Source organism: Camelina sativa, chromosome 15 (assembly GCF_030686135.1).
Source record: "Camelina sativa cultivar CO46 ecotype springtype chromosome 15, ASM3068613v1".
NCBI classification, from domain to species: Eukaryota; Viridiplantae; Streptophyta; class Magnoliopsida; order Brassicales; family Brassicaceae; genus Camelina; species Camelina sativa.
Genome location: NC_141894.1, coordinates 24720225 through 24738517, shown reverse-complemented (window position 1 = coordinate 24738517; position 18293 = coordinate 24720225). Strand labels below are relative to the sequence as shown.

At 31.2% G+C, this 18293-nt stretch overlaps 1 protein-coding gene and 2 pseudogenes across 3 annotated transcripts; 2 read left to right on the top strand and 1 right to left on the bottom strand.

Annotated features, from left to right (window-relative positions):
* LOC104747289 (L10-interacting MYB domain-containing protein-like) lies at positions 1–2692 on the bottom strand. 2 transcript variants are annotated; one of them, XM_010468898.3, is made up of 4 exons: positions 2582–2692; positions 1401–1694; positions 824–1303; positions 1–714 (listed from the first exon to the last, which is right to left on the bottom strand). In XM_010468898.3, exons 2-4 carry the CDS (start codon positions 1683–1685, stop codon positions 151–153), a joined length of 1329 nt encoding a protein of 442 aa, XP_010467200.1. In that variant the 5' UTR covers positions 1686–1694; positions 2582–2692; the 3' UTR covers positions 1–150. The 2 variants fall into 2 exon arrangements, with proteins under 2 accessions (XP_010467200.1, XP_010467201.1); XM_010468899.3 differs by having other exon boundaries at positions 1401–1689; positions 2582–2677.
* Positions 2693–11603: 8911 nt separating this feature from the next.
* On the top strand, positions 11604–18181 carry LOC109129263 (uncharacterized; annotated as a pseudogene). Its single transcript, XR_015582281.1, has 5 exons — positions 11604–12107; positions 17002–17161; positions 17236–17361; positions 17436–17738; positions 17843–18181. The product of XR_015582281.1 is annotated as an uncharacterized LOC109129263 (transcript).
* Positions 12131–13565, top strand: LOC147927057 (uncharacterized; annotated as a pseudogene).
* Positions 18182–18293: the final 112 nt, after the last annotated feature.

Here is an 18293-nt window from a genome sequence, read left to right as displayed (position 1 = left end):
TTTGCATAATACTCATAAACATATATAAAATAAACTAGAAATAAAAACATCAAATAAACTTCAACAAACATAAAGTTTTCTTGAAAATAAAGATAATAAGCATACATAATACGATATACATAATACGATATCCATTTGGGAGATAGGATCTTAGCCACCGTATCGACGTCGAAGCAGCCAAGATATCTTGAAACTTGAAGTCTTCAACAGCAAGAAGATCTGTCTGTGCTCCTTCGTCATAAACAAGTCCAAAGCAAACATGTAAAGATCACTGCCTTTCTCAACCTCATCCATGGCGTCTAAACACTCCATGCATTCCGGAATGGTATACTCGTATTTCTTGACCAATGTCGATGCATCCACCGGAATATTCTCCATCAGCTCGGTATTGAGCCTGTGGCATACCGGAGTTACAGTTTCAACATCATCCTCCAAGTCTAACCTAATCAGTGGAGTAGGCTCATGATCCTCGTCAACATTTTCCTCATAATTATCAGCTATATCGTCACTTCCTCCTGTGACTGGCTCGTTTATGCAGACTGCTGATGAGGGAGCTGGTTCATGCATCTGTGGTGCTTCAGAATGGTGATGGATCACTCTCCTGCGATAAGTACGGGGTTGAGCATTTCCAGGTTCGATACCTCTGTAGATGGTTGCTAGTTTCTCAGCGTGAGGGATGGGTTTCCATCTGTATTTTGAACCTTTAGGATTACCCTATAGAATCAACAACAACAACAACATAAAAAGATCCAGTCTAGTGTTATTCCCAAACTTCAAATTTACCAGTTGATATAAAAGATATCGAGTAAACGTTTTGTTATACCTTCAAGTAGTTATCCCAGTCGTCGTTAGTTGCTCCAAACTTGCCTGTATTGGCATCCCACTTCAAGATGGGAGCGCCAACAGTTTGACACCATTCCCTCCAGGTTTGCATTGTACTAAACCAGTGGTTCTTGAGCTGCATTGGTGTGTAGTTTCCTCCTGTTTCCCGATTGATCGTCTCGACCATCATATCCCAAGTCTCCTTTGGATAACTTCCCTTACGTCTGGTTGGTTTTGATGACTCTTGGAAACATAACTCGACAAAAATATCATGTGATGAGGACGACGACGACCATATATACCGAGGATGACATATGTTAGACGCGGCGCTTCCAGTATCATTTTCTTCATAACGATGCTTCCTTTTTCTGCTACCTGAAGTACCCTCACCATCTATGTTAACACCTGCAAAGATAACCTCTAGTTTCTCGAAATACAATGGAGGCCACTCCCACTGATACGGCCGAGCCTCAGGATGCACCTGTAACAAATCCAATCCTATGTTTTATTCTAATAAACAAACACTAAAACATTATAAATTATTTTTATTTTTATTTTTTTTAAATGTTGGTTTGTACCATTAAATAGTTGGCCCAGTCTTGATCAGTGGCACCAAACATTTTTGTCTGGGGATCCCATTTCATATCAGTGCACTGAACCAGTCTTAACCATACCTTCCACTTCTTGAGCATTGTATCATAATGATTCTTAAGCTGGTTTATGGTGAACCTCGCTCCCGTCTCTTTTCCAAAAGGTGTCAGTATATGCTCCATTCCAGGTAAATGCCCTAACGCCTTCTTCTCGAAGCATAAGTCCACAAATTTTCTGTGGTATTCAGGTTGCCACGAGGCTCTCGGTGTCATAATTCTTTACTACATCAATAGATAAGTAAAGCCAACAACAAAAACATACGTTACGTTACTTCCAAAATAATATTATATTACCGGTTTTACCGATAATACCGTTAGAAATAAATACCGTTAGATACCGCGGGAAATAACTATATAAAAATTAGCAAGAATATATAATTGGTTAAAATTCTGTAGAATCGCGATATAATTTTCTCATTCCGTGATTCTACAGATTCTCAAAACATAGCTTTAAACCGTAACCAAATCTATACATAAATCCAAATATATATTTCATACAAAATTTACATCATGGCTAAATTTAGGACTAATCTTAGTATTAAAGCCAGAAACTCATGAAACAATTGCAATTATTTTGTGACTTATCAATCAAATTCACAGAACAAATTCAATCTAGCAAAATTTACTTAGGATAATCTTCTCAAAGATTATCATACAAAAAACATACAGGAGACCACAAAAAGATGAGGACACACATAAGACTTATAAAAAAGTTATAACAATATATAGTTTTTGGAGTGCAGATTCTGAAAAACCAACTAGATCCAGTGCTTGCTTATTCATGTGATGAAAACTATGCAATCTATGGTTCACAAAAAACATAATCTTAACACATCCAGGAGACCACACATGACGAGGAAGAGGAACACACACATAATACAAAGAATAATTAGTCATAAAAATAGTTTTTGAACTCTTTCTGTTACACTAGATCTAGTCTTATGTTAACCCTAACTTGTATTTAAATGAAAACGATTCTGTGACTCGCGATTGTCTAATCGCACAAACAAACACTAAAATGGAGAGCTATCTTAGACCGTAACGGAGAAGAACAACAAATTTTCTTTGATGATTTAAACAAAACAGCAACGTATATGTAAAACGTTTACCAGAGATTTAGACAAAGATTGATTCTGGCTGAAAAATACAGACCCGTTTCCACCGCTCAAGACTGGTGCTTCTCGTCTGAGATAACTATGTCTATGCGTACGTCTAGGCCCCATTTTATAACGGCTGGATGGAGCTACTTCTCTTAGGACACTTTTTTATTATTTTATTAATATGTTGCCAGGTTTTAATTTGTTGCATAAAATGACAATTACTCTTTGACTACTAAAGCATCTTGTGAAATTTTTAGTGTTAATTAATAGTGAATATATACTAGTTTGACACAAATTTGGTAATTAATTGCTAGATTAACACTCCATCCTATCCAATAACTAGAATGACACAATTTTTATGTAAAAAGACTAAAAGCCCAGAAACTTTTTCTAAATTTTTTTTTTTTGAAAAACGAAAAACCAAAAAAATATAGGATTTAATATTTTGATTTATAATTAATAAAAAATATAAAATGCTTAAAACATATGATGTTTAATTTTAATGTAGAAAGACTAAAAACCCATAAACTTTTTCTTTTCTTAATTTTTTTTTGAAAAAACGAAAAACCAAAAAAATATAGGATTTACAATTTTGATTTTAAAATATAATTAATAAAAAATATAAAATGATTAAAAATATGATGATTATTTTTAATGTAATTTATAAAAATAAAATACGATTTAAAATATAATGTGTAAAAATAATATTCAAAAATTGTTAATGAAAATATTATCTAAAAAGATATAATTTAAAAATATGAAGTTTAAGATTATATAGTTTAAATAAGTTTTATAAAAAGTATAATGTATGAAATTATAACTTAAAATAATGTATATAAAAATATTAAAATAAGATTAGAAAATATAATCTAATATATAAACATATAATGTTAAATTTTTTAATAAGATTTAAGAAAATTAAAATGTATAAAATATGCTGTAAATATATGAGTTTAAAAATATGATTCATAATATGATTTATAAAATATAATTAATAAAAATATGACTGAAAAAAATATAACTTAAAACAAATCTGTTGTCACTATATTTACATTTTACATCTAATAAATCTGTTATCAAACACCAGATTTTTGGAAGCAAACAAAAAAAACTGTCATAACATTAAAAAATCTGCCATCACATATGGTATTCGCATAGGTCATTTTAGCAATTTTAAAAAAACGTTATAAATCTGTTATCAAACGACATATTTTTGGTTAAATTAAAAAATCTGTTGTAACGTTTAAAAAATCTGTTATCACTAGAGGTCAACCTAGTAATTATTTCTCCGTAAAAAAATTTGTCATGTTACGACAGATCTTTTATCAAGAAAATAAATCTGAAATAATTGTGGAAAAGAAATCTGCCAAACATTATATCAAATCTGTCATATATTGTGAAAGTCTGTGGTGTCTTTATAAATAAATCTGTCGTAAAAAATAAATCTGTCATCAATTATAAATCTGTCATAACTGTAGTTAAAAAATCTGTCGTCCAAAATAAGTCTGTCATACAAAATCTGTCATACAAAAATAAATCGGTTGTGCAAAAACAAATCTGTCATACACAAATAAATATGTCACAACTAGTCCGGCAGACTTTTGAAAATATTTTGATTTTCTTAAAAAAAATTCTGGAAGGGTAAATTTGACTTTATTTTTTTTCCTAACAAAGCAAAAAGGGTATTTTTGACCAAAAAATAACTCATCTAACCCTCATATTTTATGAGTTATCTTAGTAATTAGCTTCTTAATTTGGGTCAATCTAGTTTTTCTCCCAATTTAATAAGATAGGTAAAGTATAGATTTTTATTAATTTAGTTACCATGAGTCGTGTTTTTTATTTCACCCTTGATGTTTTCTTTCTTCAAAATAGATATACAGTAAAACCTCTATAAATTAATACTCTATAAATTAACACTCTCTAATTTAATAAATACTATAAATTAATAAATTTTGCTAGTCTCAAGTTGGGACAGTGTAAAAAATAACAAAATTTGATAAAATAATAAGATAATATTTTTTTTTTGAAATCCCCATGTAAAATATGGTCCCAATAATATCATAAATTAATAATCATGTAAATATATATATATGTATATATATGTTGATATAGTAAAGTATGTTTCTCTTAAACCTCATATCTATAAAACAATTGTTATGTTGTATCTTCAAACTATAATGATATAAAATATTCTATAACATTTCATAAAACAGCTAAAACTTTTTAAAGTTTTCAATTTCTAAATATGCATCATTTACATTTTGATAGTTTGATAGACTATTATAGTACGATAATTGATATTCTTATTCAAAAATTTTGAATATTTATGTCATGTTTATAAGTGAATTTGTCTATAATATTTGTAATTTATTGTCAACAATATTTTTTTAATTATGTCAAATTCAATTCCAAACGATAAAATTTACAACATCCAAAATTCTAATCTTATTTTCCAAAAATTGTCTTAATTCATAATTTTGTAAAAATTAAACAATTAAAATATACCTATAAATTAATAATTATTAATTTACACTGTAAAATAATAATTATCAATTTATAGATAAACTAATATCACTATAAATTAATAAAATGTCATGGTCCCAACATTATTAATTTATAGAGGTTTTACTGTACATAGGTGAGTTTGTGTATGTTATTTAATTAGGTTAATAATTATTATGAGTTTTTAATCATGTGGACGATTGAGTTTAGGCATTAGATTATTATTTTTATTTTTCATTAGATATACAAATGAGTTTATGCACGCAAGATTTGAAAAAAAGGAATTTAACTTGGTTAATACTACATGCTAGATTTTACGTGCTAGATTTTTTGTTATATACATGAACTTGATTAAGTTTACACATAATATTATAACAAGTACGTTTCCCGTAAAATAACATGTTATATATTTAAATAAAAGTTAAGGAAAAATATTCAACATTTTTCTCCAAAAAATAGATTATAGATACATAGTAAAAGTAGCAAATGAACTAAATGTAAAGTGAAATGAACTAAATGTAAAGTATTTAGTTATATCAAAAGTAAAGTGTATTTCAGTCAAGGGAAAACGGCCAATTCCCCCCTGAACTTAGTTGCTTTATCGTATTCATACACAGATCTTTGGAGTGTGCCTAAAACTACATGAACTTAACTAAAATTTGAATTTTCCATATGAACTATTGAAATCAAGCCAAAACCATCATATCGAGTAACGGTGTTACTCTTCCGTTAATATATGATGACTGGACGCCACACTGGACCCTTAAACGACGCCGTTTTATTGTTTTAAGATAAAAAAATAAAAAAATCAGTTTGTACAGCGTAGACAGTTGAACCCCCGACCTCTAGTACTCACAACCAACCATAAAACCAGCTGAACTACCGTAACTTTTCAATATATGTGAAAGGGATAAACAAATATATCTAAGACAACGCAAAAATTATAAAAGAAAAGGAAACCCTTTTCTTTCCTTTGTTTTCTCTTCTCCGACTGTAACTGTTGATTTTTCATGGATTGGATCAGTAATTGGGATTTTTTTGTTAGTTTAGATCAAAATTGATTCAAATCATGTATGAAATCCGATCCTTAATAGCTGAACTTGATTTTATAAAAAAAAAATTGTAACTGAAAATGAATTGGGTGATAGATATTTCAGTTCTTGACATCCTAATTTCAAATTAACCTCAGTTGATATATGACATCCTAATTTTAAATTAAGAAAAATTAATGGTCATAAATATCCCAATTGTTGAAGACGCGGCGAAAGAAGCGTGTAGAAACAAGAAAACGAAGATCGGGGGAGAAGAAAGGATAAGCTTTAATTTTCTTTAGTTTTTTAATTTGCATCGTAAATGTATATATAAGTATAGATATGTATACCTGTTTGCAGTTGTACGATTTGTTACTATAGTTCAGCTGCTAAATCGCTTGCTCACGTGTGTTAGAGTTCTATGGTTCGATTCTTCAGTTTCTGAAATTTATTTTATTTCAATTTTTTTCTTAAAACAATAAAACGACGTCGTTTAAGGGTCCAGTGTGGCGTCCAGTCATCATATATTAACGGAAGAGTAACACCGTTACTCGATATGATGGTTTTGGCTTGATTTCAATAGTTCATGTAGAAAATTCAAATTTTAGTTAAGTTCATGTAGTTTTAGGCACACTCCAAAGATCTGTGTATGAATACGATAAAGCAACTAAGTTCAGGGGGGAATTGGCCGTTTTCCCATTTCAGTCAAAGAACAAAATACAAACATTTACATATGAAATGAGTGAAAATTTATTGTCATTATTATTAATTTTTATTTTTGACCAAGCAATTTTAGTCAAAATAAACCTATGTTTGGCTAAACATAATTATTATATATCTATTTTTTGGACAAGGTTAAAATGTGAGACTTTTATTACTACATAAAATAGTAGATCAGTTAATCTTATGGTAGAAAGAAAAGAAATAGGAAGCAAAAAACAATATGGGAATTTTTGATAATCTTTTCCATTATCTCTATTATGATTTGGTTGAAATGAAATTGAGTCTAAATCAGTTTATCTGGTTTTATTGACTTTGATTGACCTGCTACAAATAGTATATTTATGTAGTTGGATCATTATAGTCAAATATGATATCTTGTTCTGTGGGAAAGATTGAAGTGTCCTGATTGACAAAACAACACATTGTTGCAGAAGATTATGACTCAACTTATCTTTTTAGTACTCCTTTGCTTTGCTCCCTCCCTTTGATTCAATTCTCACTTTGAAAAATCTATAGCAGTATAAAAACTTAACAACCCAACTCAATTCTCGCATTCAATCTGTACAGAAAAATACACATGATTATGTTCATCTTGGAAAGCCTGTGTATGGTCACAATCTGTGATTTAAGCATCTTGATCGATGTTTTCTACTTGTTGTTCAACTCTTTCATCTCATATTTCGCAGATGAATAATATTCAACCTATAATATTCAACTTATCTTTTTCAACTTTTTTCTCTCAATGCAACCATTTTCACCAAAATTGTCTATGCATAGATATCTCTTTCATAATTTTATTTATTTATTAATATTCTTAAAATTTAAATACAAATAAACAATTGGATGTGCTCTTTTAGAGGGGTGTATTCAATCTAACATTTTAAGTGATTTGTCTAAAACTAAAAAATCTTATTTTATTCAAACATGGATTTTAAGAAGTCTTTTGAAATCCAATCTTATTGAATAAATGATTTGAAAATCTAGTTTAAAACCCAGTATTATTCAAAATGTTTTAAAGATTTGAATTTTAATTATTTTTAAGGATTCTGGAGGATTTAAGAGGATCTTTTTTTTGACAACAAAGGAACAAGATTGGCTCAAACAAACCAATACGAAGGTACATTGTTTACATAGGTAATTAAAATGCGGAACTGTGCGAACGCATCGCGCTAGATTATCCGCTTTACCATTCTGAGAGCGCGAGACGTAGACTAAGAAAAAGGAAGTAAACTCCTCCTTATCTACCTGGATGTCCTCCAAATAAGGTGTGAAAGCTGGCCACTCGGAAGGCGAAGACACCATCTTCACTAAGTCGGAGCAGTCGGTGAGGAAAACGACAAATTGGTTATCCGCCCCAAGCATACAGTGCATGGCCTAGACAAGGGTTTCAATCTCGGCATGAGGAGGGGAAAGACTACGCCGAAGGTTGGCAGCTCCCATAGTGGGGGCATCACCCCATGGTGACGTGCAGAACCACCCTCTACCCGCATAATGGTCTGTTGCTTTCGAGGAACCATCTACAAAACAAATATAACTCGCCAAAGAATTAGGAACACCGAAGCCCCTACTTCCCCAGGGAACAACCTCAATGGGAATAGCCGATGCTACTATCATATCCTCTGTTTGAGCCAAAGCCCATGCTTTTGTTAACTAAGAGGATCTCTTTAGTTAAAAATACATAAATGTTTTTTTTTGTGCACCAAGATTTTATTTCATACTAATCAACCTCCAAAATGGGAAACATTACAAAGGGAGGAGCCAAAGCTAACTAACTCCCTGATCCAAATGCAAGTCCAAAGAAAAGATACAAGCAGACAGAATGATAGAGCAAAACAATCCTAACACTTAGACAATACCTGTAGTCGCAGAAACATCGATCCTTGAAAACAATATAGCGAATAAGTAAGAAGACACCTTGGACAACACCAAACACACAAGGTGAGATGTTGCTCGAGATTGAGTTCGCCACTGGGGCAGACATGACAATCATAATATTGGCTGAAATGATAAAGGTGATAGGGCACCAAGCTAACAAGCCGTTGAAACCATCATAGTAAGAAATCTCTTGAAAGCATCCTTGAGACGGTTGAATGCACAAGTGCTATGGAAGCAATGATGACGGTGGAATGCTTTTCTCCAATAACCTGGAAAGAGAAGCAAAACCAAAACCGGGGAGGAGGATAGAAGTATATCCACTCCAGCAAGATTTATGGACAGAAGTATGTCCAAAACAAGGTCTTCTAAATTTAGTGACGCAAAAGCTAGTTGGTGACTCCCATCGAGGCTTGAAGAACACACCAAACAACCTCATAAGAAACAGGGTTCGGACGTCGAGACATACTCTATTAATAGACCAGAAACGCAAACCCATTAAGGAGAAAACACACCCAAACATTACAAGAAAAAGCTGTCATTGTGACGTTATTTTGGGATGAAATTTTTTTGTCACAAATTTGTGACCGTTTAGATACTTTGTTGTGCATAATTTTTCAGTCATAAATTCGTAATTATATCGTCACAATGTTATTACCAATTAAATTGTCACCAAAAATTGTCTCTATTTGATTATAAATAGTGTCGATATTATTAATTGTAACAAGTGTGACGGTTTTACTACAATCATGTAGCCACAAATAGTTACGTTTATTTGAGACAAAATTATTTGTCACACATTTATGACCTTTTAATATAGAGAATGATCATTGTATTGTATTAAAGAAAATATAGATTAATAACTAAAAACCTTCTTTTTATAAATAAGTCAATTACATCATCATCGTTAATATTTCATAATTTTCCTTAAAACTAAAAAATAATATTATTATTTTAAAGTAGATAACTATTTTAACTTATAGTTAGAAAATTCATTATAAGCTTACTTCATGTCCATCCATCTCATGTTCACCACTTAATTCCTAAAACATCATGAATATAAATAAAAGAATGTTAATCTCATGTCTCATCGTCCACCACTTAATGATTTTCTAGATATAAACAAAATACATAGTCAACATAATGTACCTTTGATATCAAAGAGTTAATAAGATCATGCAATTTTTTTACTTCGTCTTCTAGGTAATTGACTCGCCTTTTCAAAGAATCACTTCTGATTCAATGGTTGTTGTTGTAGTGCTATTCTGATTATCTGTTCTTATTATATTATCTTGCTTCCTCACAGGTTTTCAAAAAATACTAGACGTATTATCTTCCTCAATATCACTCTCGTCAACTATGAGGTGATCTACTTCTGTAATCTACAAGAAAAATAATATGTCAGCTGGATAGAGATAAAAATTGGTTCAAAAGTATTTAGCAATATCGTTTTAGGACAAACATCGAATGTACTTTCAAATCTGGTGATCTATTTCTTCATTTATGTTTCCTTTATACATTCACTTATATCAGGAATTAACGAATCAAAACAAGGATCACTTGAATCCAACATTGGCGATTCATACACATAGCTTGGAAACCATTTACGTATATCAGGAGGTTCCAAAAAAAAAAATGGATCAACATAAATTAGTACCAAAAAGATTAAAATAAGAAAACAAGGTCTACAAGAAGATAAGTGAAAAAGTATTTACCAGAAAATGGTTCATCAAGACTATCATCTGGAATCTGCACAGAAGTATTGAACAATAAAAGATGGTTTTAACAATTAAAAAACTCAAAATCTACAATAGTGAGATATAGTACCTAGTTCATCTTTTTGCCTTTCAGTCAAAACAGAGGTGAAATCTGTATGGAAACATTAACATTAATTAATTATTAGTTAGTCGAATTATTAAGAGACTCACGAGAAGAAAATGAGAAGCAAACTATTGTATAATTCTAAATTGCCAGGCACCATGTTTCATAAGTGACCGAAACAAGGAACAAATCTACAAGAGTACTGTAATGAAATAATAAATAATTGACATAAACAAGGAACAAATAATAGATGCAGAGGAAAATAACTTGTTAAAGCAGAAACAAAGATTAGATTTTTGTTTAGTTTTGCAGAATAGAGATTAAGATGGAGTCACAGAACAAAAGCTGACAAGAATATAAATCGATTTGTGCAGTAGAGAGATCCATCAAACAGAGTAACGGAGGCTAGTTCGATTAGAGAGTTTATATGGGAAAAAAATAGGTTGAAAGAAAATTTAGGAAAAAAAGGTAAAAGAATCTCAATAATTTTTTTCTTTGCGGAAAACCAAAATATTAGGCGGCCAAAATTAGTTAGAAAAAATCACAAGGAAAAATTAAGAAAAAGTAAAATATTTTCATTTATAAGGCAAAGAACGCTTTCTAACATTTTTTTTTTTTTTATAATTATCCTTTTTGGATTCTAATTACATAGAAACTATAAAATTTTTATTATTCTTATATTATATTAGTGATACGAATAGGAAATCTCATCATGTGTGTTGAATATATAAACTTCTTGCATACGATCTATCAATAATTTATTCTTTGGGTACTTTTTATTATTCGTCCCGTATATCTAGCTAGAGAGAGCTAAGTTTTTTATTATTTGTCTTGATTTTTATAATTAAGCTCATCTCTCGTTTGAATATTGTATTAACAAATTATTGTTTTTGTCAACATTGTATGAAACAATCATCTAGCTAATACATAACTGCTCCAATGATCTGTAGTAAATATTGTATAGTTATTTTCTAAATAACTGATTTAATGTTCTATCGTATAATAAGTCTTGCCCAAAAGAGTACATAATAAGTTTTTTTTATGACATATGATTTTGGATATTTCAGGTCAAATTTATAATGTCATCAAATAATAATAGATTTGTTACAAGCAGTTGGATGTATGAAAGAATCGACCACAAAAAAAATTTGCCATCAGATGAATATTGTCAAGGGTTGGAAAATTTTATGAGATTTGCAAAGAGTGAACCGTTATTTTTGGAGAGTGGCAAACTGTTTTGTCCATGTTACAAATGTAAGAATGATAGACCTTTATTGCCAGAAGCTACCGTCTCGGGGTATTTATATAATAGGGGCTTTATGCCTAATTATTGGGTTTGAGTTTCTTATGGAGAAAATTACGATTTTGTTGAAAATCATTCAGTTGAAGATGCTTTGGGATCTGAGTCTCACACAGAGCCTGTAAATCCTTATGTGGCAATGGTTTCTAATGCATTTTGTTATACAGAATCTGGATTTGATCACAATATGGAAGAAGAGCCTAATCCTGAAGCAAAAAAGTTTATGTTATTTTGGATGCTGCAAAACATCCAATTTATAATGGATGTAACGAAAGTCTTTCGCAACTCTCGTTAGCAGCTAGACTCATGAAGTTGAAGACCGATTATAATCTACCCAATAATTGTATGGATGCGATTTGTGAGATGATGAAAAAATATTTGCCTGAAGAGAATAACGCAATGGAATCTTACTACGAATTAAAGAAGCTTCGGTCTTTGGGTTTGCCTTGTAAAAAAATTGATGTTTGTCAAGATAATTGCAGAATAGACAAAGAGATTAAAGAGATTGCATATCGTCAGATGTTTTATTTGCCAATTTCCAACAGATTAAAGAGATTGTATCAATCTGAGGTTACTGCAAAAGATATGAGATGGCATGCTGAACATACGATGAGTAGTGGAGAAATGTGTCATCCATCTGATGGAGAAGCGTGGAAACATTTTAAAGAAGTTTTCCCTGACTTTGCATCTGAGCCAGGAAATGTGTACCTTGGATTATACACAGACAGTTTTAGTCCATTTGGCATGTAATTAAGGACATAACTATTCATTATGGCATGTGATCTTGACTCCGTATAATTTGCCACCAGAGGTATGTATGAAACAAGAATTGATGTTTTTAACAGTTCTGGTTCCTGGTCCAAATCATCCTAAGAGAAGTCTCGATATTTTTCTTCAACCGCTAATAGAAGAGCTAAAAGATTTGTGGTATAACGGCGTGGATGCATATGATATTTATGTGAAGCAGAATTTTCTTTTAAGAGCCGTACTTATGTGGGCAATAAGTGACTTTCCTGCTTATGCTATGCTTTCTGGGTGGACAACTCATGGTCGGTTGGCATATCCTTATTGTTTAGATCAGACAACTGCATTTCAGCTAAATAATGGTATGAAAACAAGTTGGTTTGATTGTCAGTGCTGTTTTCTACCAATAGATCATAGCTTTCGACGGCCTGAACTGTTTACAAGTGAAGAGCTCTTGAAAGAAGTTGAATGTTTTCCCAAAACAGTTGTGTGTGGAGGGAACCGAGGGAAATTACAAGGATATGGTGAAAATCACAACTGGCATAAGCAGAGTATTTTATGGGAGTTACCTTATTGGAAAGATCTTAAACTATGCCACAATCTAAATGTGATGCACATCGATAAGAACTTTTTAGATAATACCATTAATACTTTACTGAATGTGCAGGGAAGGACAAAAGATAATGTCAAATCGTGACTTGATTCAAAAGAGTATTGTAATCGAAAACAGCTACACTTGACAACCGATGGAAAAGCGCCAACTCCAATTTTCAGACTACAAGGAAACGCGAAAACTGCATTTTTACATTGGTTCGAAAAATATGTTAAATTCTCTGATGGATATGCATCAAGTTTATCTAACTGTGTTGATCTTAGTGGAGGAAGATTATCAGGAATGAAAAGTCATGATTGCCATGTTTTGATGCAACGACTAATTCCGGTTGCGTTTGCGGAGCTTTTGAATAAATCGGTACATGAAGCACTTTCTGGTAAGTGATTTAGAGCTTTGGATGTGATTCTTTGAATGTTTAATGACGTATCTGTTTTGTTTAGCAACGTATTATGATATGTGGTGCTCTGTAATTTTTTCTTTTTTTTTTAGGTATTAGCTTATTTTTTCGGGATATTTGTGCAAGAACTTTGAACAAAGACATCATCGCAATATTACAACAGAACATTTGTATAGTTCCTTGTAATTTGGAGAAAAATTTTCATCCCTCCTTTTTTGATGTCATGGACCATTTACCGATTCATTTACCCTATGAAGCTCGGTTAGGAGGACCTGTGCAATTTAGATGGATGTATCTGTTTGAAAGATACATGGGTCATTTAAAGAAAAAGGTTAAAAATAAGGGACTATTGCATATAGACACACTTTTATTAAAATGTTTTCATTTTAGAACACTTTCTATCCATGAGCCACTTTTTAGCCACTTTTTACACTATTCACATAAATTCTTGACTATTTTGCCCTCTATATATAACAAGGAGTATGTGAGAGATGTAAAGTTAAGATCAAACTAACTTGAAAGAAAAAACATGGGGACCATTTCTACTATTGTTGTTGTCTGTCATATTTTCTTCTATTCTTCTCTTTATTTTGTTTCTCTTCTTTTTCTTCTCTCTTTCTCTCTTTGTAAGCACTTTATTTAATTATTATGATATACATTGTTGATTTTATTTTTTTGATTCATTATAATGATATTTTTCCAATATTTTAAGATCCATTTTATTATACTTAAAATGAATAGTTATATTACATATTATCCATTTATAGTTGAATATTTGTTTGTTATTATGTGGATGCTCAAAATGTCTTATTTGTGGATAATCATATAAAAACATAAGAATGTCTTATTAATGTGCCGTGTCCAATAAGAATATTTAAGTTTTTCAATTGACCCATCTTTGAATCACTAATTTTGTAGTGGTGTCTATTCTGTATTGTTTATTTGGATAACATCCTTTGCAAAATTTGTGTTCATCAATTTATATGGAGGGCATTGTATATTAAAAATTCTAAAAGTTGATGTCCACGAGACAATGACCATATGGTCAGTTTCTTCATGGCATCAACAACCAATTCCCATATGTTGTTTTTTTAAGAGTTGTCCACGAGACACTGACCATATGGTTAGTTTAAATGTAAATTAACCACATGATGTCCACGAGACTATGACCATATGGTTATTTTCTTTGTGTCATCAACAACCAATTCCATATGTTGTTTTTCTTAAGGGTTGTCCACGAGACACTGACCATAAGGTTAATTTACATGTTAATTGACTACATGATGTCCACGAGACATTGACCAGATGATTAGTTTACATGTAAATTAACCACGTGATTTCCACGAGACAGTGACCATATGGTTATTTTATTTGTATCATCAACAACAAATTCTCATATGTTGTTTTTCTTAAGAGTTGTCTACGAGACACTGATCATATGGTTAGTTTACATGTAAATTCACTACATGATGTCCATGACACATTGACCATATGGTTAGTTTTTTGTGTCAACAACAACCAATTTTCATATGTTATCTTTCTTAAAGGTCCCTGTGGAGACTGACGCAAGTAAGACCGATAACAATAGAAGATGAATTGGAGATCTATTGTTTTCTCTTATTTCTCCTTTTATGTTGTACTGAAATGTTTATTTTTAAATTTTGGATTGAATGTTTTATTAAGATTAAAAGAAAAGAAAAATAAAAAAATTGGATTTCACATTGATTTGGCTATTATCCAAGTCAAAGCTTGGTATCTAGAGTCTGAAAATAAATTAGAGATATGAAAAAGAAGGTAAGGTAGCATGTGTGAGAATGATATCATGGAGGGAGGGAGATGAATTGAGTATCTAGAGTTTCTCCTTTTTTTTGTGGTGAAGATGTTCATCGGAGAGAGAGAGAGATAGAGAGATGAAGATGATGGATCTGAAAAATTAAGAAATTATAAAATAAAAGAAAAAAGAAGAAGATAATTCTGTTAATGAAAAAATATTGTGAGGTTTGTTGAAAGAGAGATGTGGTTAGGATGATATATATATATATATATATATATATATTTTAAATTGAATATTATTATATGTATAAAAAGAAGGGAATTGGTTGAGAGAGAGGTAATTTAGTTAAAGGGTGTTTTTGACAATTCAATATAAGAAAGTGTGTTATGGAAAAAAGTGTGCTAGCATGATATTAAAGTTTTAAAAAGTGTGCTAGAGTGCTATTTTCTAAAAAATAATGCAAAAGTAGAAGGTTTCATTATCGAACAATACATCAATGAAGAAATTTCTACCTTTACTAGTTATTATTTTGAGCCGCACATCAAAACAAAAAATCAATTAGGAGCTCGACATTTTGATGGAGATGATGGAGATACACACCCATCTGCTGAAATTCCAGAAAATGTTTCGCAACATGGGAGAGCCAGTGGTAAGCCAAAAGAAATTTGGTTACAAGATAAAGACTTTCATATTGCTCATACATATATTCTATTGAACAGTGATAAAATATTGTTAAAATTATTTGAAATGTAATAGAAAGACGTGTCATGTTTCATTATTGGCTAAACATTAAATAGTGTTATATTTCTTTATTATTAATTTTTTTTATGTAGGTTGTTTGATAAAAGTATGGTTGTTTCTAATCCTATCATAAGTGGAGATGATCTTACCTTGCTTAGAGAAAAAGATTTTGTATGTTGGTTAAAAGAACATGTAAGGAATTATGAGTAATTACAAACTGTTTATTACTCAATTACTTTATATAAAACAGTTTTTTATTAATTAAATCAGGTAGGAAAAAATTGGAGTGGAAGTTTATACCAAAGTGGTTAAGATCACTTGTCCATGGTCCGATGCTCAAAGTTACTAGTTGGCCTATGTATTTTTGTCGTGGATATATATTTCACATATACGACTATGGGAAAGACAAGAAAAATGCTAACTATGGAGTTTGTGTAAAAGGTACATCATCTTCGGGTTCAAATGACGAACATGATTTCTATGGAGTATTGAGAGAGAATATATGTGACCTCTAAATAATAACCCTAATTAAAAACTCTATTACTTTATCAGGCGAGCCGCTTCCTCTCTCTCGCTTTCACCTATCACTCTTGCAAGGTTAGTGGCCATCTCCTTCACTTTTTTCATTGGATCTGTATTGTGGAGCTTCCTCTCTCTGGCTTCCTCTCTCTCGCTTCCTCTCTATCACTCGTATATATAGATCTCTCACTGTGGTACCACTTACATATATATATATATATATATATATTTTTTTTGTTATATGAATTGATGTCATCGTAGAATTTTAATTTTGTTATTTCTCTCTGCTTTATTCAACTTTATCTCCTAATTACTTTGTCTTTATCTAAACTTGATTTCTGTTGTATTATAGATGACTCCTCCTCCAATTATAAGTGGGCGTTTTTTTGCTGGTGGTTCTCAGTCGTCTGGCATGCAAAGACAATCATCTCTTCAACCCTCAAATTCACATGCTGCAATCGTTGAACCAAATGAAGAAAGAGAACAACTTGCACCAATGAACTCGAATACTCGAGTGCTTCATCCGTCAAGAAGGAATGGAGCTAAATGGTATTGTTTTCTTCTTAAAATATGTACTAATGTACAAATATGAATATGGTTATTTTTAATCACATGTGTTACAGGTTCAAAAATAACACTGAAGCATCAAGACGTGTCAGAAAGATATTTGAAGCATGTTTTAACGGACCATGGTACAGTTGGAAAAAGTGCCTGGTTTTTACACAGACTCGTGGTTTACAACATTTAAGGTTTGTTTAGTTAAACATTTGAATAATACTTTCATTATTTATTTAATTAATGTTTGATATAATTTATATTCTAGACCTACTTCGAGTGGGATACCTTAATAGAACATTTTGTTAAAGCTAACTTTGATGAGCTCGCTGCTACTCGCCTTAAAGCAATGGTTGGCCTTGCAAAGTCCAATGCAGCAAAACCCAATGGAGAAAAACCTGATTGGATTCTTTCTGAATATTGGAGAGTAATGTCAGCTTATTGGATGACACCAAAAGCCAAAAATAAAAGTGCGAAAGCTCGTACGTCTCAACTATCTACTTGTGATAGTTTAGGTGCCCATCGACATAGAGCAGGTTCAAGTGCTTATGTCAAAGTGCAAGATGCTTTGGTAATGTTTATGTTTATTATTATTCTTTTTTTTCCATTAAAGATTCTCTTTTTGTAATTAAAAATTTATATTATTTCTTACATTAACTAATTTGTTGTTTATAGGTTGCCAACAACGAAGACTCTTCTTTCATTGCTGTAATGAAAAAAACACACCAGAAATCTGACAGAACATATGTTGATGAAAAAGCACGACAAATTGTAGAAAAATTTGATGAACATGTGGAAGAACTCTTGTCACAGAGAGAGTCTTCAAATGGTGAGGGTTTAACCCAAGAGGAGAAAAACGAAATTTATGTTAAGGTAATAGTTATAGATTAAATTATGCATAGCTACATATGTTTTGTTGGGTTATAAATTTACTATTCTTTTTTTTGGGTTTAAAAATGCATATCATTGTTCATACATTTGTGTTTTCTTTTTTATAGATTGCTGGAATATCAAAACAAGGTCGTGTATATGTAATTGGGTCACTACACAAGGAAATTTCTATGTGAAACGACTTTAAAAAAAAAAAAAATAATAATAAATAATAAATAATATATAATATATAATA